Source organism: Asparagus officinalis, chromosome 9 (genome assembly GCF_001876935.1).
Source record: "Asparagus officinalis chromosome 9, Aspof.V1, whole genome shotgun sequence".
In the NCBI taxonomy this organism is placed as follows: domain Eukaryota; kingdom Viridiplantae; phylum Streptophyta; class Magnoliopsida; order Asparagales; family Asparagaceae; genus Asparagus; species Asparagus officinalis.
Window position 1 is genome coordinate 11,221,285 of NC_033802.1, and position 15,970 is coordinate 11,237,254.

The 15,970-nt window shown below is 35.3% G+C and overlaps 1 protein-coding gene across 2 annotated transcripts; it reads right to left on the minus strand.

The window, feature by feature from the left end:
* Positions 4,782–15,756, minus strand: LOC109824300 (outer envelope pore protein 37, chloroplastic). Of its 2 annotated transcripts, none has more exons than XM_020390863.1 (6): positions 15,251–15,756; positions 8,393–8,482; positions 7,269–7,445; positions 7,038–7,132; positions 5,296–5,416; positions 4,782–5,152 (listed from the first exon to the last, which is right to left on the minus strand). In XM_020390863.1, exons 1-6 carry the CDS (start codon positions 15,620–15,622, stop codon positions 5,021–5,023), a joined length of 987 nt encoding a protein of 328 aa, XP_020246452.1. In that variant the 5' UTR covers positions 15,623–15,756; the 3' UTR covers positions 4,782–5,020. The 2 variants fall into 2 exon arrangements, with proteins under 2 accessions (XP_020246452.1, XP_020246453.1); XM_020390864.1 differs by having other exon boundaries at positions 7,269–7,439; positions 15,251–15,755.

Below are 15,970 nucleotides of genomic sequence, written 5' to 3' on the forward strand. Positions count from 1 at the left end.
CCCCCGCCTCCCTCCCCTCCCTCGCCTCCCTCCCCCGCTGCACCTTCCCCTACACCTCCCTCCTCCTCCTCCGGTCCCCTCTGCCCCCTCCCCTGTTCCGCCGTCTGCGCCGTCCCGAGGAACTTCGCGTGGGCACATTAGTAAGAGTTAACATGTTAACTATTAGAGTTAACATGTTATCTATAAGAGTTAACATGTTATCTGTAAGAGTTAACATGTTATCTGTAAGAATTAACATCCGCTGTCATGAGAAAAAGAAGGGTAAATTTGGGATTTAAGCCAGCTGACATGTCTAATCATAAGCTAGCATGTCTAATCAACTGCTGGCATGAGTTGAAAACATGATGGAGGGGGCTTGGGCATATTTTTTTCAAAAAAAAGAGGTTAAAGCATATTAAAAAAATAGGAGGGGTTGGGGCACATTAAAAGTTCAAATTTGGGGCCTAGAAGAAATTTTCCCTCACAATTGATGTAGAAAGAATTTCCGAATATACAAAATACAATAAAATAGATTGTTGATTAATATGGCCCTCCTGCATTATGAATATTGCATGTTACATTTTTGAACCCTGAGGGGTCACAAAGTAATCATAATACTTTTTAGACGTTCTCGGACAAAATTGTTCTACTAACGTAAGTAAGAGGGAGAGAGTATATATATATAGGTGAAAACTTGTGTCAACTTAAGTGGATAGGGAATAGTGTGTTCACCAAAGTTTTTAACCACTCATATTGCCTAGGGATCCTTGTATTATATAAAAATGTGTTTTATATTAATAAATATGTGGCTACAAACTTTGGTGGACATCAACTTAAGTTGATAGGAGTCTTGCTATATATAGAGAAAAACTTATGTCAACTTAAGTGGACGTTCACTAAGTTTCTTAGTCATTGATGATCACTTGATTGAGCTACTATTGTGGATGATCCGTTCCGTTGAACTTGATCTACATATTCTAAAACCCCAACACACCAAATTTGGGGTGAACCCGTCATGGTTTGACCCTTCATCCACTCGTATCAATTTTAACGGTTTCGAATGAATAGAACTTTTTACATGGCTCGACGGAGGGTCAAACCATGACGGATTCACACCAAATTTGGTGTGTTGGGAATTGGCACATACCCCTTCTCGTATAGTGACTTTGCAGAGACCCTGTGGATGCAAATTTTAGACTCTTTTACTCTAAAAAAAAGATTGTCTTTTGGTAAATAGACCTCTTGAAAATAAGAGAGTTAAAAGTTTTCACTCTAAGAGTTCTATCAGCCAACTCAAACTACATGGTTAATAATTCAAAAACGTGATTCAAAGGGGTCTATGTGTAGGTATCCATTTTTTTATATAGCATGATAATAATAAAAGAGTTCTTCAACTTCTAGAGGATTTTTGGAGTAACATAGAAGAATCTTTAAAAAAAAAACAGTTTCCATTTACACGATAATCACATGTTCTTGACAGAGTTGCTGCAAGTTATTAGAGATGTTACCATAACTCCCTAAAGATAGCTCTCATCTTTGACCTTCACTTAAATAACATACTCACCAACTAAACATGACACAAGATGATAATTAACTGCTGAAAGTAATTATATTTCTACCAACTCCGGATAATCCTTTTCCTTTTAAAAAAGAACTGAAATTGTCCTTTGCTTCTTCTTTATGCTAATGATAGTTGTGTTCCATAATGGCCAATTCAAAGATATCAGTCTAAATCTTTAATTAGAGAAGATTGAAGGTGACATATTAGCGAGAAGCTGCCTTCGGTTGCATGGAGAATGATGGTCAAAAGAATAGTAATCATGGGTTTGTAGGAAAATGATAAAGAAAATGAAAATGTAGTTCCTTTCATTTTCAATCCCACCTCAAGAACGCAAACAAATCTTTTAAATTTATATAATTTCTTTTTTACTTAAGCCTTAACAAATTCAGACCTTGTTCTAGCAATATTCATTTTTCCTACCTTGGCTTCATTGCATATTGCAAAAAGAGCAACAAAAAAAAAAGAATAATACAAATAAAAACACCAAAAATCTCTGAAATAAACACCGTCCACATTATAATAACCATTCCCCAAAGTCAAAGTTTGATGATTAACTGATCTGTCACATGCAAGCACCATTAAAAAAAAACCCAGAGGAAGAAACCGCGTCAACTTTGAAATACTTCACGAACGAGGACCAATAGATTAAATTCCAAAACAATAACAATCTATATGATACCCAACATTTTAGCCAAAGAAAAAAAAAAGAAGAAGAAAATTCAGAGAAGACCTTGATCAAATACATCAATGCAGTCACTCCTCAGTTTAACAATACATAGCCAACAAAGATAGGATAAAGAAGAACGAAAAATTATCTTTCACCATCATATGATATTAAATTTTAATTTCTTTACTAAATAAATTGTAGAACCAACAGCAGCAAAACTCGTTCCTCTGTACTGTGTGCACATTGTAGCAACTTGCAGACACAAAATAGTGTAATACTAGTTTCTATGTGTATCATCTACAATAAATGATGGGCAAAGCATAAATATATCATCCTGTGTATAGTATTTAGTTTACTTGACCCCTACGATATTGCACGTGCTTCCTGATTTAGTTGATGGAAAATTTATTTCTGAGCTCTTGATTGCAAGAAATGAAAAAAATCGAAGAGTAATCGTATTTGATATACCAATTGTAATGGTTTTTTTTATTTTTTATGTATAATGAGCTTCTTCCTGGTTAATTTAGTTGACGAACTATCTAATTGGACTCTAATTCTTCCTGATTTGCACTTTATAGGTGGTTGTGTATAAAAAAACATATTCATTGAAAATTATTTATAGGTTTGGTATTTACAGATTTAATATGATTTTCCATGTCATACGAGTATTTATGATTAATCAAGTTTTTTATAGGTTTCATATATTATTTTAGCATTTTTATATGAATTTGCTATATTATTTAGTTGTATTCTATGAGCTTTCTTTTGGTAAAATTATCACCCACAACGTTTGGTCATAAAATAATGTCCTTAGTGTGCGGTAATCTTACCATGGTGAACATATACATTTTTCGGTATAAACTTTAAAACCAACAAAACACAAGAAAAGTAAAAAAATTCTTATCAACCAATAGTTTTCCCATTTGTTAGATGCCAACCAAACAAAGAAAAAGTGTGTAAATTGGTTTCCGACCATGTTATATATGCAAACCAAACACGGATGATCAATTTCATGGAAAAGTTTGTAAAACCCACAAAAAGGGTTTTTTCATATGAATTGATGTCTCCTAATAAAATGAGAAACGAACCAAACAACCCCTTAGCTAAATCTAAGTCGATTGCAGACATGCCTCGTGTACTATTTGTTATACATCCTTTTGAATTCCAGATGATATTATTTTCCGTAACATTTGTTGTCATGTAAAAAATTCATGATAAATTCCCTTTTTTCCTTGGTTTAACTGGAGAAAAGACTAAATTACCATCTAAATTGAGGAGCGAAAAGATAAACTGTCAGGGAGCGAGTCTTATAATAATAAACTTAAAAAATTAGGCAGCGTAAGTGGTAGGGGTGCTAAAGCATATCTATATCTGAGGAAATATTCATAACAGTATCTATTAAGATACGAATATAGTCACTCAAATCTATCACCAATAGGCTATAGTTACGAATATGGTTTTATAGTGAGATATCCGGATCAATATTAGAAATACCTGAGTACATATTGGCCATACTGTTGCAATAGTTATAATCCGTAGATTAATGGATTTGAGGTTAATTTTGATGATCCAGATGTATGATCTTAGCTTTTCAAATATAACGAACATATTAACGAACTCTTTTTTATCACAAAATTATATTATTATTAATATTATCTAGTTTTCTCATATTTGTTTTGTATCAGTATACATATCCGCTTTTAAATCTCATGTACATCTATACATGTATCCTATTTTAGCGGATATGGATATGAATTCTTCTCACCAAGTATATCCATATCCGTATCTGTGATGGGTAAGCGGATATAGATGTGATAAGTGTCATATCCGAGTCGTATCCAGACCAAATGCGCCCCTAGTAAGTGGTCATACCACCATAATACAGGGGGTGTATCCGTAAGTAATCCTAAAATGTGTAACGAGTCAACATACCAATCGCAACCATGAACAGCTAATGAGCTGATACGGCACTATAAAACTACGTAGACTGCCACATGATCCGCAGCTGCTCCATTACTCAAGTAAAATGAATCTTTCGTTTATGATGCAGAAGGGGCAAAAAAAATAAGAGGAGATGGTAAAAATCAGTTCGTACGGTCGTAGATCAAGGTAGCTGAATGTAGCAGCCTACTAAAATTCAACAAGCACAAGGGGAGGAAAGCAGAAAGGGGACTTTGAATGTTTCAAGGAGTGCCAAAAACGATCATGCAATTCTTTAAGGCACCATTTAAGATAATAAAAGATCTCTAAGGAGACGACAAAACTTCAACCTCATTTCTTGATTTAACAATTATCCACACCTAATATGTAGACGTAGCACCGCAACTACCGGTAGTTTCGCCCTGAGACAATTCCTTACACCTGTAACTCCATTAGTGTAGTAGCAAGATAAGACTAGCGATGCATCTGACGATGTAATTGTGGTATTATCTTGGTACAACAATTGCCATTATATTTTTGTAATGCGAAGGGGAAGTGTGAAGAGAAAATTGAAAACAGCATTTGCTAATTGAGGCTGGCTGATTCCTTAAAATAGGGAATTGAAGAAGCTTTTGAAAGGAGCTACGCGGTGCACGTATAATGATGGATTTTACTACATTTGGGGTCCAACCCTTCTGTCTTGTGAGTAATAATAGGTGTACACCAAAATGAGTGAGAAAATAAATCAACTCATCTCATTGGTGGATCATATGCTTGCAAACTGTATCTGGAGACATCAGGATGGTATAAGCAGAGCCTAAAGCCCTCCATTACAACAACACGATTCCACATCTCATTCTTCAGAAGAAACCGAAAGAAGAAAAGTAAAAGTGCTAGATATCCCACCTCTTCTTCACTCGAAACATGACGGCTGAGTTTCTAAAATCATCTTGAGGGACTTGGAGCATGCATTGAACTTTCATTTTCAAAGGGGCGGTCTTTGCTTTGCCATTTTCATCTCCAACCTTTCAAAACAAAAATTCACAAATAAAATAGTTAATTCAATTGCCCTCCTAACTTGCTTGTATAAAACAAAAGTTTTATGCAGTCTAGTTATTATGTACTTTTCAGGTCATAAGCATGCTATCTGAAGAAATGGTGTTCTTACCCAGAGAGATGCCCAACCAAGTCGGACCTCAGAATCGTAACCAGCTTTGAATTTGAGATCCTTCCGGTATGTATGTTTGTAAACTGTGCTCCATGCATTAGAATCAAAATGGTACCAGTAACTGGAAATAAAAGCAGATACTTCAGTGGCTAATTAAAATGGAAGGAGCATAGAAAGGAGTACATAAGAAAAAGAAATCAAGAAACACAAAGAACAAAAACAGTTAAAAGCTACGAAAAAATATCATGTATAATGTAAAAGTTTCTTCAACGTCCCTATGCCCACTATTTATGACCCATAACCAATTAGTCATGACCTATAACAGGTATTCTCAGTCAAGTTCTGGTCAAATACTCAGGGTTGGATCATGCCACCCCTACTGGTATTCCAGAAGAATACAAACTTGGTGAATATCTTTGCCATATGCATTCATTTTCAGCCTTTCTATTGCTTTAGGGTCCGTTTGGTTCATTTCCTAAAAATATAGGAAATGGAATCCCTTGCAAGAAATCATATTCAATGCTTTCCATGCATTTCTTGAAACTGCTAATTACGTATTTGGGGATGTAATCTCTTGTTGTTGCAAACCCCAAAAAATAAGAAAGCAAAACTAGAGAGAGAGAGAAAGAGGATCTCTTGTTGTTGGAAACCCCAAAAAATAGGAAAGCAAAACTAGAGAGAGAGGAATGTTGAGGTGGCAGTAATGTGGAAGCTTTCTAGCGAAAATACTCTCTAAAACAAGGATTTGGCTTTTCCTAGAATTTGGTCATTTTCCCTACTTAAAGCAATTCTATAAAATTTGTTTCGGCATATGGATCCTATAATGCTCACAACCCACTCTATTCCATTTCCTATAAATCAACGCGTTTTCCTATTTTTTTTGGCCCAAACAAACAGCCCCTTAGCAAACTTCGCGTCCGGTTTTTCATGCATGAAAAATAGTCTTTCACAATGGAGTCCTTTTGGCCTGTGAATAGTAGAAACAATATATCTATAACATTTTAACAACTCTGGCAGTCTGTTTACCTCTAGTTAATACAATACATAAAGGGTCAATTGCAAATAGACCCCCTATACTGTCGCCCAATTGCAGATAAAGCCCTTGTAGTTCTATTGGTGCAGATAGACACCAGTACTATTTGCCCAAATGCAGATAGATTCCCTGACTAAAAATTTTTACTCTTAAAAAGAGAGTCAAAGGTTCACGCAAGGGGTCCATCCCCACCAACATAACTACAGGGGTCTATTCGCAATTGCGCGACAGTACGCGGGGCTGGGGGCTGGGGGGAGGGGGAGTGTTCTATCTACAATTAAACCATAAATAAATAGAACATAAATACATATATGAAAAGTAATGGAAGTTGATCACTAACTGAATTTATCAAAAATAATCCTCTCCTTCTCGTGAGAAAATTAGGAGATTAATATAATGTGCACGATGCAGATAATTCTACTGTGTATGATATTGCCACATCCATGTGATTCTCATACTAAAAGCACATGGATTTGAAGGGCAACTTGATATACTCTTACTTTCATGTACCTGAGAATAGTTACTTTAGGACTTTCAAATAGAAATTGATAATGGCAATGCACAGACAAGTGCACATACGGCACACATATAGTTAATTATGGAAGTGGTTGACATCATTTTTCTTGCTGGTTAGGAACCAGTAATCAATGTTCTTCAAGTAGCTAAAAGCAAACTTTTAAAATATAGCAAAAAAGAGAAGAACACTGACCTCAACTTGTCTGATGGACTAAATCGGCGTTTGAATGCAATGGATGGGACATTTGACGGAAGAGAGATGCTTGGTATGAAAGTCATTTCTTGATCCTACCAAGAGAACAACAAAATGGTAACCCCGGAAAGGGAAGAACCTATTAACATAATGATAGTGTTGATGAACAACTGAAAAGGTAATGAATAGTAGAAAAGAATGTTAAAGACTAGGAGCCTGAAGATCGATCACCTTATATGCATATCTTAAGTTCAAATTGTTGTCCATGTACATGGCAGTACAAACTCCATTCAGAAGTTGGCCTTTCAAGATCCCATTAACAGACAGCACTCTCTTAAGTTCCTCGTTTTCTTTCTCCTCAAGTGACACCTCACCATTGGGGAACCGTAGAGTTGCTCGTGGCTGAAACTAGAGAAATACATGTAAATGATATGTGTGTTTTTGATTCTGATGATCTTTTTGTACTACTCAGGCAAAGGATAATATTTACTTGACAAGCCCTTACTTCCATCAAAGCTCAAGTTTTGATTTCCTTTCCGGATTAGGTGGCAAAAGAGGGGATTCAAGGTCTAGAGAATGTGCTATTACATTAGTATTGTTAGTGCTTTTCTTACACAACATTAGAAATATAATAATTGGATTTTATGTCTATATTGGAAGTTGGGAACACACTTCGACTAATAAATGAAAACTCAGAACTTAACTAACATAATATAGAAAATTACGAATGGAGGGAGAAACCAAAGAACCAGAGTAGAGAACAGCTCAATGAAGATTAATACTAAATAATCAACTCATTAACCAAAGTAAAAAAACTCTACAAAATAACCCTGTTATGGAAACAGAATCATAGTAAAATAAACTCAATTTCCTAATCCAACTCAAATTCTAATTCAAATGCTAAATAAAAGACATCTCATATACTAACCTATGAAGATCAATCCAAATATATAAACTACTTTCCTACGCCCAATAAATCCAAAATAGTAACTAAAAGATAAATCTAGAGTTCCTAAATTGCAAACCTGAATTCCAATAAGGTTGCATAGGTTTCAATAGATCATCAATTGCTATGATGTCTGCATCAAAGATATAGTTACAAACTTACATCTGAAGGTTGATTTCAATGATGAAATACTAAAAATTGGTTCAAATGGAATATAAAAAAAGATCTTGTAAATGCTGACTCCAGCTGGTGGGGTCCTAAATCATTTCTTTTGACAAATTGTGCTGAAAGGAAAAGTAAGATTTGTAACAGTTAAAGAAATTAAAAATTTTAAGCAGCCAATAAAATATAAGCAACGACGTACAACGCATTTGGTAAGCAAAAGGTCTACTGTCTAAGATATGCTCACCAATCCTAGGGGTGGAACAGCAGATGACAATTCGAATTTGTATGAAGGATCAGCCAAGCTTGCTACCATAGCCACTTCTCCTTGTTGGTCCTGAAAAATAAATGAAGTACTCTTGTAAGCACATGACTAGAAAAGAATGTACTAGGGCATGTTTGGGAACTTGGCTTATAATCCATAATGAATTATAAGCCAAGTGGATTATAAGCCAAAATGTTTGGTAAAAAAATGGATTATAAGCTGCTTTCAAGAGGAGAGTATTTGGCCAATGGTGGATTATAATCCATCATTGTTGTCAAAATGACCAAATTGGACATTGCTCTAAATTTAAGTACTGAATAAACTTTGAAATTATCTTAAATGTTGAGGGGTAAACTTGATATATACTTGGTCAAACTATATGGCTTATAAGCCACCAAAAGATAAGCTAGGTTAGAGAAGCTTAAATTTTTTGGGCTTATAAGCCAAAATAGGTCGGTTGCCAAAAGAAGTTACAGTGACTTATAAGCCACAAAAGTGGATTATAAGCTGATTTGACCAATTGCGAAACATGCCCCTAGTATATTAGACAAAAAATTCACAATTATGAGAGAGTATTATTTTATAATAGCCAGCTCAATAACAAAGAATATAGCATCAGACTCCCCACCAAAAAGAGTAAAAAAAAAGAACTGTGAAGTTAAATGCAACAATTCAGATAAAAACGACCATATGCAAGTATAGGATCTTTGTTGAATAGGAATCTGCTTATCTATCAAAAGCCTCATTTTTGTCTAAGGAATATCCATATTAATGAAGACATAAGTGGCATGTGGCTGAAGTTCAGAAATGGATTAGGTTACGTAAGGTTAGATGGATAATAGTTAGCAAGCAATAATTTTAAGTAGAGCATCTTCGAAGATATATAAAAACATTGGTACAGAGGTGCCGAACATCATTCAAGATTTCTTGAGTATAAAGCTGGGACGGTGCTTGCATTTTGAACGAAAGAAGTGCCCTCTCATTCTTGGATTGTATGAGCTGTCAGCGTTATCCTTGTCAAGATAAATGAGTCCCCAATCTCACCAAACGTGAGCTATTTCCTAATCTTATAGCACATTTTGAAACAAAATTAGTTAATTATTTTCTTCTTCATCCTTAGAACACTTTTTTGTTCATCTACTATCATCCTATTATGAGTTGCAAACATGTAGGACATGGTAGACATGCCTATGCCTATTGGAAACATTGGAAGCGACTAGGCATGGACTAGAAGAGTTAAATAGGACCCATCAACACATTCTCCGAGACTTTAAGCGAAGCACTACTTATGTGAGACCCAACTTTAGTCCCACATCAGGAATTTATACTGAAATTGTATGGCTTAAATAGGTAAGCCCAAGACTCACGTGTAACATCAACTAGTCGATTTTGGCAATGATTTAAACCAAACAACGCGTTACACTCAGTGGGTCCCACGGCCTGCATGCACTAACGGGCCTGCAGGCTCAAGGCGTAACAAAATGGTATCAGAACAGTTGCCAGCCAGAAATATGGAGCTAAGTGCTATACGTGGCTAAGTGCTACATTGCGTGAGCACGGTGGGAGCGACCGCTAGAGCCCGTAGGAGCCATCTCTAGAGTACACATCGCTTAACCCTACTAGGATGCACTAATTGTCAATGTCGCGACGAGGACGTCATATTTTTAAGGTGGGGTGATTGTGAGACCCCAACTTTAGTCCCACGTCGGGAATTTACACTAAAATTGTGTGGCTTAAATAGGTGATCCCAAGACTTAAGTGTAACATCGGCTTGTCAATTTTAGCAGTGGTTTGAACCAAACAGCGCATTACACTCAGTGGGTCTCACGGCTTGCATGTGCTAATGGGCTTGCAGGCTTGGGGTGTGACAAAATTTTAGAAAGCTCCACAAAGCAAATAACCAAAATTGTATGAGAAGATGCTACACTCAATCAAACATTATAATTTATAAGTACACTTTGTCTCAATGAAATTTGAGTATTGGGTGGAGCGTTATTTGTTATGGTTCCCTTAGGAACTTTAGTTATGGTTAGCCTTATTTGCTTCTAAGCTTAGCATGTTAAATTCTTATTACTACTCAACATTTGAATGTATTTATTTGTAAATTATTATATCACTATATAAATACTATATGTTTATAATATGTATAAATCTTAAAAATTAAAATATACTAACTCGTGAGGCATACGTCTCACACTTTGAAGCTTCCACCTCTATTCATAAAAGGGTTCAACACTTCCACTCTTTGAAAATTTTGTTGGAAAACGAGTTAAATAAGAAAAAAGATATGTTCGTTCAGAACACGCCTAGGTAGCACAGATACGGGTGTGGACACGAACATGGATACGGCAAATTTGTAAAATGTTAAGATAAGTGATATATATATATATATATATATAATATATATATATATATTAATATATATATATATAATATATATTATATATATATATGAGGTGGTGGCTCATGTAGCAAAATAAGCTATCAAGAAATAGAGGGTCAGGTCCACACATTTGATGTGACTAAAAAGGTGAGACTCATCACATGTCTATCTCTTGGTAACTCATTTAGCAAAATGAGCCACCACTCATACCCATTGTTTCAACACACACATTATAAATATATATATATATAATAAATATATATATATATAAATATATATATATATATATATATATATATATATATTATATATATATATGAGATCAAAAATTAAAATTTACCTTTCTATCTATTATCTATAATTATTAAGAATCGAGTTAAATCAAACTAAGAATAAGATTTAACACTAAAAATTTAGTTTTGATCATATGGGATAATACAATAGGTATTTTTCAAATATTGAAGTAACGAGTTTCAATTTTTGGGTTCAAAAACCAATTGGTTTTGAGACAAATGTTACCAAAGAAGCTAATTTAAGGTATGAGTTATAGGAAAATCAGGTTTTTTCTTTGAACCACACGTGTCCATAGCATGTTTGAGGAGAATCCGTGTCTGACACGTGCCTAACACAGACACGACAACCAAAATGTCGTGTCCGAGTAACCTAGGAGCACACAAAAAAACCAAGATATATGATAGGATTAGAAAGAAAGTTGCTTTGGTTTGGGTTTTAAATTTCATTATAAGGCAAAAGGGAGAATCCTTGACGATGAGGGAAGAAAATGAAGAGACAAGAAGCATTTTCACTTTAGTCAAAAATCCTCTTATCCTCATGTCATGTTTGAAGTGTGTGCTTCAAAAGAAAAGTGCTTTATGGGGCATGAAGCACATACCCCACTTACGCTTCAAGTGATGAAGCATGTGCTTCTAGAGACAAACAACTTTATTTTTTTTAATTTGAAGTGATTATCCCTCAAATGGAATATAGGAGTGCGCTTCTAAAAAACTTTTTTAAACACTAATTTAAAGTTAGCACTCAGATGAGAAGCTTTTAAAACATTTTAAGGTCTCTGCTTATTGCAGTTCTGAATGTGTTTTGAGTATAATGTTTAGATCCCAGCAAAAATTCCATTTGGATATTAAACCTCCACAACATAACATTTGAGTCTCTGATAACGCAGGGCCCACCTATTACGAATTACCTTCGGAGAATGTCTGAACCTTGAAACTTAGTCCTTAAAAGGGATTTTCTAAATGGTACCAACTCTGCCAGGAGTGATATTTAGCATATACATTAGGATCTCTTAGATCCCAAAATAAGAAAAAGAAAAAGGAGATAGTGTTTCTGAGATTAACTCTGTGTACACTTAAACAATTTAAGTAATCTAGTGCCTTAATCTAGTGTTGCTTTTCTTACAACCAGGACTATTGAACTATTTGCTATGGATTATGTCATCACAAATGGACAATGAAAAGACTTCTGGAATGAGCACATTTTATGTATGTGGTACATAAGTATGTGACTGTCTCTGAATGTAAGCTCGTAGTTTGTTTGTACACTTGCATGACTCCTCATATTATATACGCACAACACAAATCTAAAGTAACAAGAAAATTCACTAAGAACACAAATCTATTTTCAAGAAAAAAAATAAAATCAATTGAAATAATGGATGAAACATCCACATATCAAATAATTAGCTTAGAAAAGCACATGATAAAACACGCACCTTTTTATAGTGATGCTTGAATAGGAACACATTACCCAAAGAAATGCAAGAAATAATAGACTTGATATTTTCGCAAGTGCATGACATAGATAACCTATTTGTTGACCAGCCTATATGAAGATACTCGAGATCTCCAATCGAACCATTCTGAAACATGAACTATCTTAGAAAAATCTTTGATGAATGCTAATCATTGCCAAACAAGAAAAAAATAGGAACAGCAAGCCAAGCGGTAGAAACAAGACATTTCATGTGTCAAAGGCATGATGATTTTCAGAAAGAGAATACTTTCTCCAACTGATGAACATATATATTTAGCTCTCTAAAATGAACATGCATGCCAAATAGCCAAAGGCAAGAGAATTGGAAGAAAACAAGCAGTAGCACGATAAATGCCTTACTCGTCTCACCCAGTAGAGTTGGGGAAAAAACAGGTCATATATGCCTATACGGAGAAACCCAGAATGAGAAAAGTGCAGCCTTTTTCATCATTAATCAAAACACCATGATCAAAGTTCACATAAACAATGAAATGAAACCAGTATTAAGATTTGAAGAGCATAATGAGTTTATTTTAGTTCCAGGAGTGATCCATAGATACCATATGGCCTGTAGACATGCTCAGAAAAAGAAGAAACCAGACATAAGAGTAAATATTTTATCAGCACAAATTATCAGGGACATTTCCTAAGCATAAAATATTACCTACCACAATAAAACCAAATAAATATTTAAATAAACACTGAATACATTTACAAGATAATAGCAGACCAATACATATATACAATGATATTTTCTCCTAAAAACAACTCATATGCATATAGGAACATGTAAGTGATATATGCAAAAAGACTGATGCTGGCACTAGCTAATAAGTTTTGTTAGATAGCTATAATAGGAGATTCTAGAAACAATGTTGCGCCTTATGTCATTGCAGTAGCATGTGTTTTGTTTGAAAAAAGTGGAGGTGCTAGACCCTTTATTGAAGCAAGGCGTATGCTTCAAGCGTGAGGCGTAAGCTTCATGAGTTCAAGGATTTTTAATTTTAAAATCTGTAAAAATTATAAACATATAATATATAGTGGTATAATAACTTACAAATAGATACTTTCATGTACCAGTTAGTAAACAAGAAATAAATATGTGAAGTATAGTCGCAAATCACAATAAACAAAGCTACATGCATAACATATATATCTTGCTTACACCCACATGGTCATATTGAATACACATAGGGGCACTTAGTCAAACATCATTTTCTATCCTCCTATCTTGTATAAAGCGTGCACTCCAAACAAGAAGTGTTTTATGACGCGCGAAGCGCACACTTCAATGATGCTTTAAGCAATGAGGCATAAGCTTCAAAGGATAGATAGCTTCACTCTTGAGCTTTGAAGCTTTTACTCTTCAAAAAGTTTCGAAGCGAGTTTTCAAAAAGCTTTTTCAAACATCAGGAATAAGAGTAGCTCAGCTCTGTACCTGTGTCTGACTATTTTGGCATTGATGGAGGTATTTATACCTTATTCCGAGCTGAACTTTGCTTCAAAACATGTCTGAAGAGTACTGGGTTTGTAACAGTGCAGTGAGAAGCCGTAACCAAAAATGTAAGCTCTTTAAAAACTACCCCTTTTTTACCCGTTCTCTTCCCTCTCATCTCACCCCCATGCCCTTGAACCCAAAGAAACGTTGGGTGGAAGAGAAATATGCAGCCAGCAACGCGAATCCAGCACCACCAACAGCATGATTTTGCAGCACCGATGACAAATCTCGAATTCTCGATGATGTCTATGAAATTTTTTATTATGTCACCTAGAGTTCAACGAGCCCCAAGCAGCGAGGAAGATAGTTCAATGACCTTGAACTCACAAAAGTCACAAAATACAAGAAGTTCTAGACGTCTTCTCCAAAGCACTTTCATATCTTCCCCTTTACAATTATGAATTTCATCCCAATTCAACCATACACAGTAAGCACCAACCAAACACAATTAACACTATCAATAACATACGCATCATAAGTACCTAAGCAAAATAATTCCTTTTCATAAATTATTTTAATGGAACAAAAACAGACCTTTTATCCCAAATTTTTATGGTTGGCTACATGAATCATGTTATTCCTTTCATTTCAACAATGGGCCATCTTCTCCTTCATGTTACCTATTATCAAATCCTTCTTAATGGCTTCCAACCAAGTCCTTTTAGGTCTACCTCTAATCCTCTTTATCCCATAACCTTAATCTTATCGCTTTTCCTAACTTATAAATTTAGTACCTTCATTGTACCTATTTAAAAAAAAACCATCACAATTGATTCTCTCACATTGTATCCTCAATAGGAGCAACATCCAATCTCCTACAAATGCACTCATTTCTTATCTTATATTTTAATGTTATACGCATCGACCATCATACCATTCTCATTTCTACTACACTAATTATTTTGCACATGATGCTTTTTAATTGCCCAACATCTTGATCCATAAAGCATTGTATATCTTTTAACTATCTTATAAAACTTTCCCTAATTTCATAGTATTCTACATTCAAGTAGAACTCAAGAAGCATTCCTCCATTTTAACCAGCCGGATTTGCTTTTAATGAACCTCATCGTCCTTAGCAAAAAAGTTCATTTTCCTATATTAACTCAATCCACATCAAATATATGTTCCAATTCATCCAATTAAGATCTGATTACTTAAAAAAAACAAAAGAAACTAGGGCTCATACCTTGACACTATGAGTAGCCTTGACTTTCAAAGACTCGGACAAATCAAACGACCCGCTCAAAAGCGCGTTCCTCGAATCCGCATCATAAAGAACTGAGAAGTGCTTGGTGATCAACCCTATCCGAGGGAGCGAGAAGTCCCCATTCTGATCGTTCTGAAACGAGAGCTTGAGCTTGGCGAGGCCGTCGAAGAGCTTGGACGAGACCTTGTGGAAGAAGAGCTGGTTCTCGCTGTCGAACTCCGACGTCAGCCTCAACGAAGGCCGCTTGATGGCGAAGGAGCGAGGAGGCGCCGGCGGCGGCGCCGGCGGCGGCGGTGACGGTGGGGATTGGAGGGAGTTAGGGTTAGGGTTTGCGATGATGGGAGTTTCCATCGAGATTGACGGAGAGAGGGAGAGAGGATGGGGTTTTGATTTTTGATTCTCTCTCGTTTTGGAGAGTGTAGGTAAAGAAAAGAGATAGGGCTTTGGATTCTTTTGAACAGAGAAAGGGGTTTCGTTTGGAGACGTTGTTTTCGAGAAGGGTTAATTTTAGTTGTCTCACAAAACTACCCTTTATCTTTCTAGTTTTTACAAATAACTCCCTCCAATATTATCAATTTCAAATATAAAATGACTAAAATATCCTTCGTTGAAAACAATTCATGTGAATTTAAAAACTCAACCCGATTAAAATATTAGACCTCTGTTCAATGGGTTTTGATGAGGTAATTAATCTTTAAA

What these genes read in the sequence shown, in the direction of transcription:
- LOC109824300 (XM_020390863.1), bottom strand. Translation starts at nt 15,622, where the DNA reads ATGGAAACTCCCATCATCGCAAACCCTAACCCTAACTCCCTCCAATCC. An exon ending in AGGCTACTCATAGTGTCAAG is followed by an intron (nt 8,483 to 15,250) that starts GTATGAGCCCTA and finishes TTTATTTTTCAG; the next exon opens with GACCAACAAGGAGAAGTGGC. An exon ending in TTGGTTGGGCATCTCTCTGG is followed by an intron (nt 5,153 to 5,295) that starts GTAAGAACACCA and finishes TTGTTTTGAAAG; the next exon opens with GTTGGAGATGAAAATGGCAA.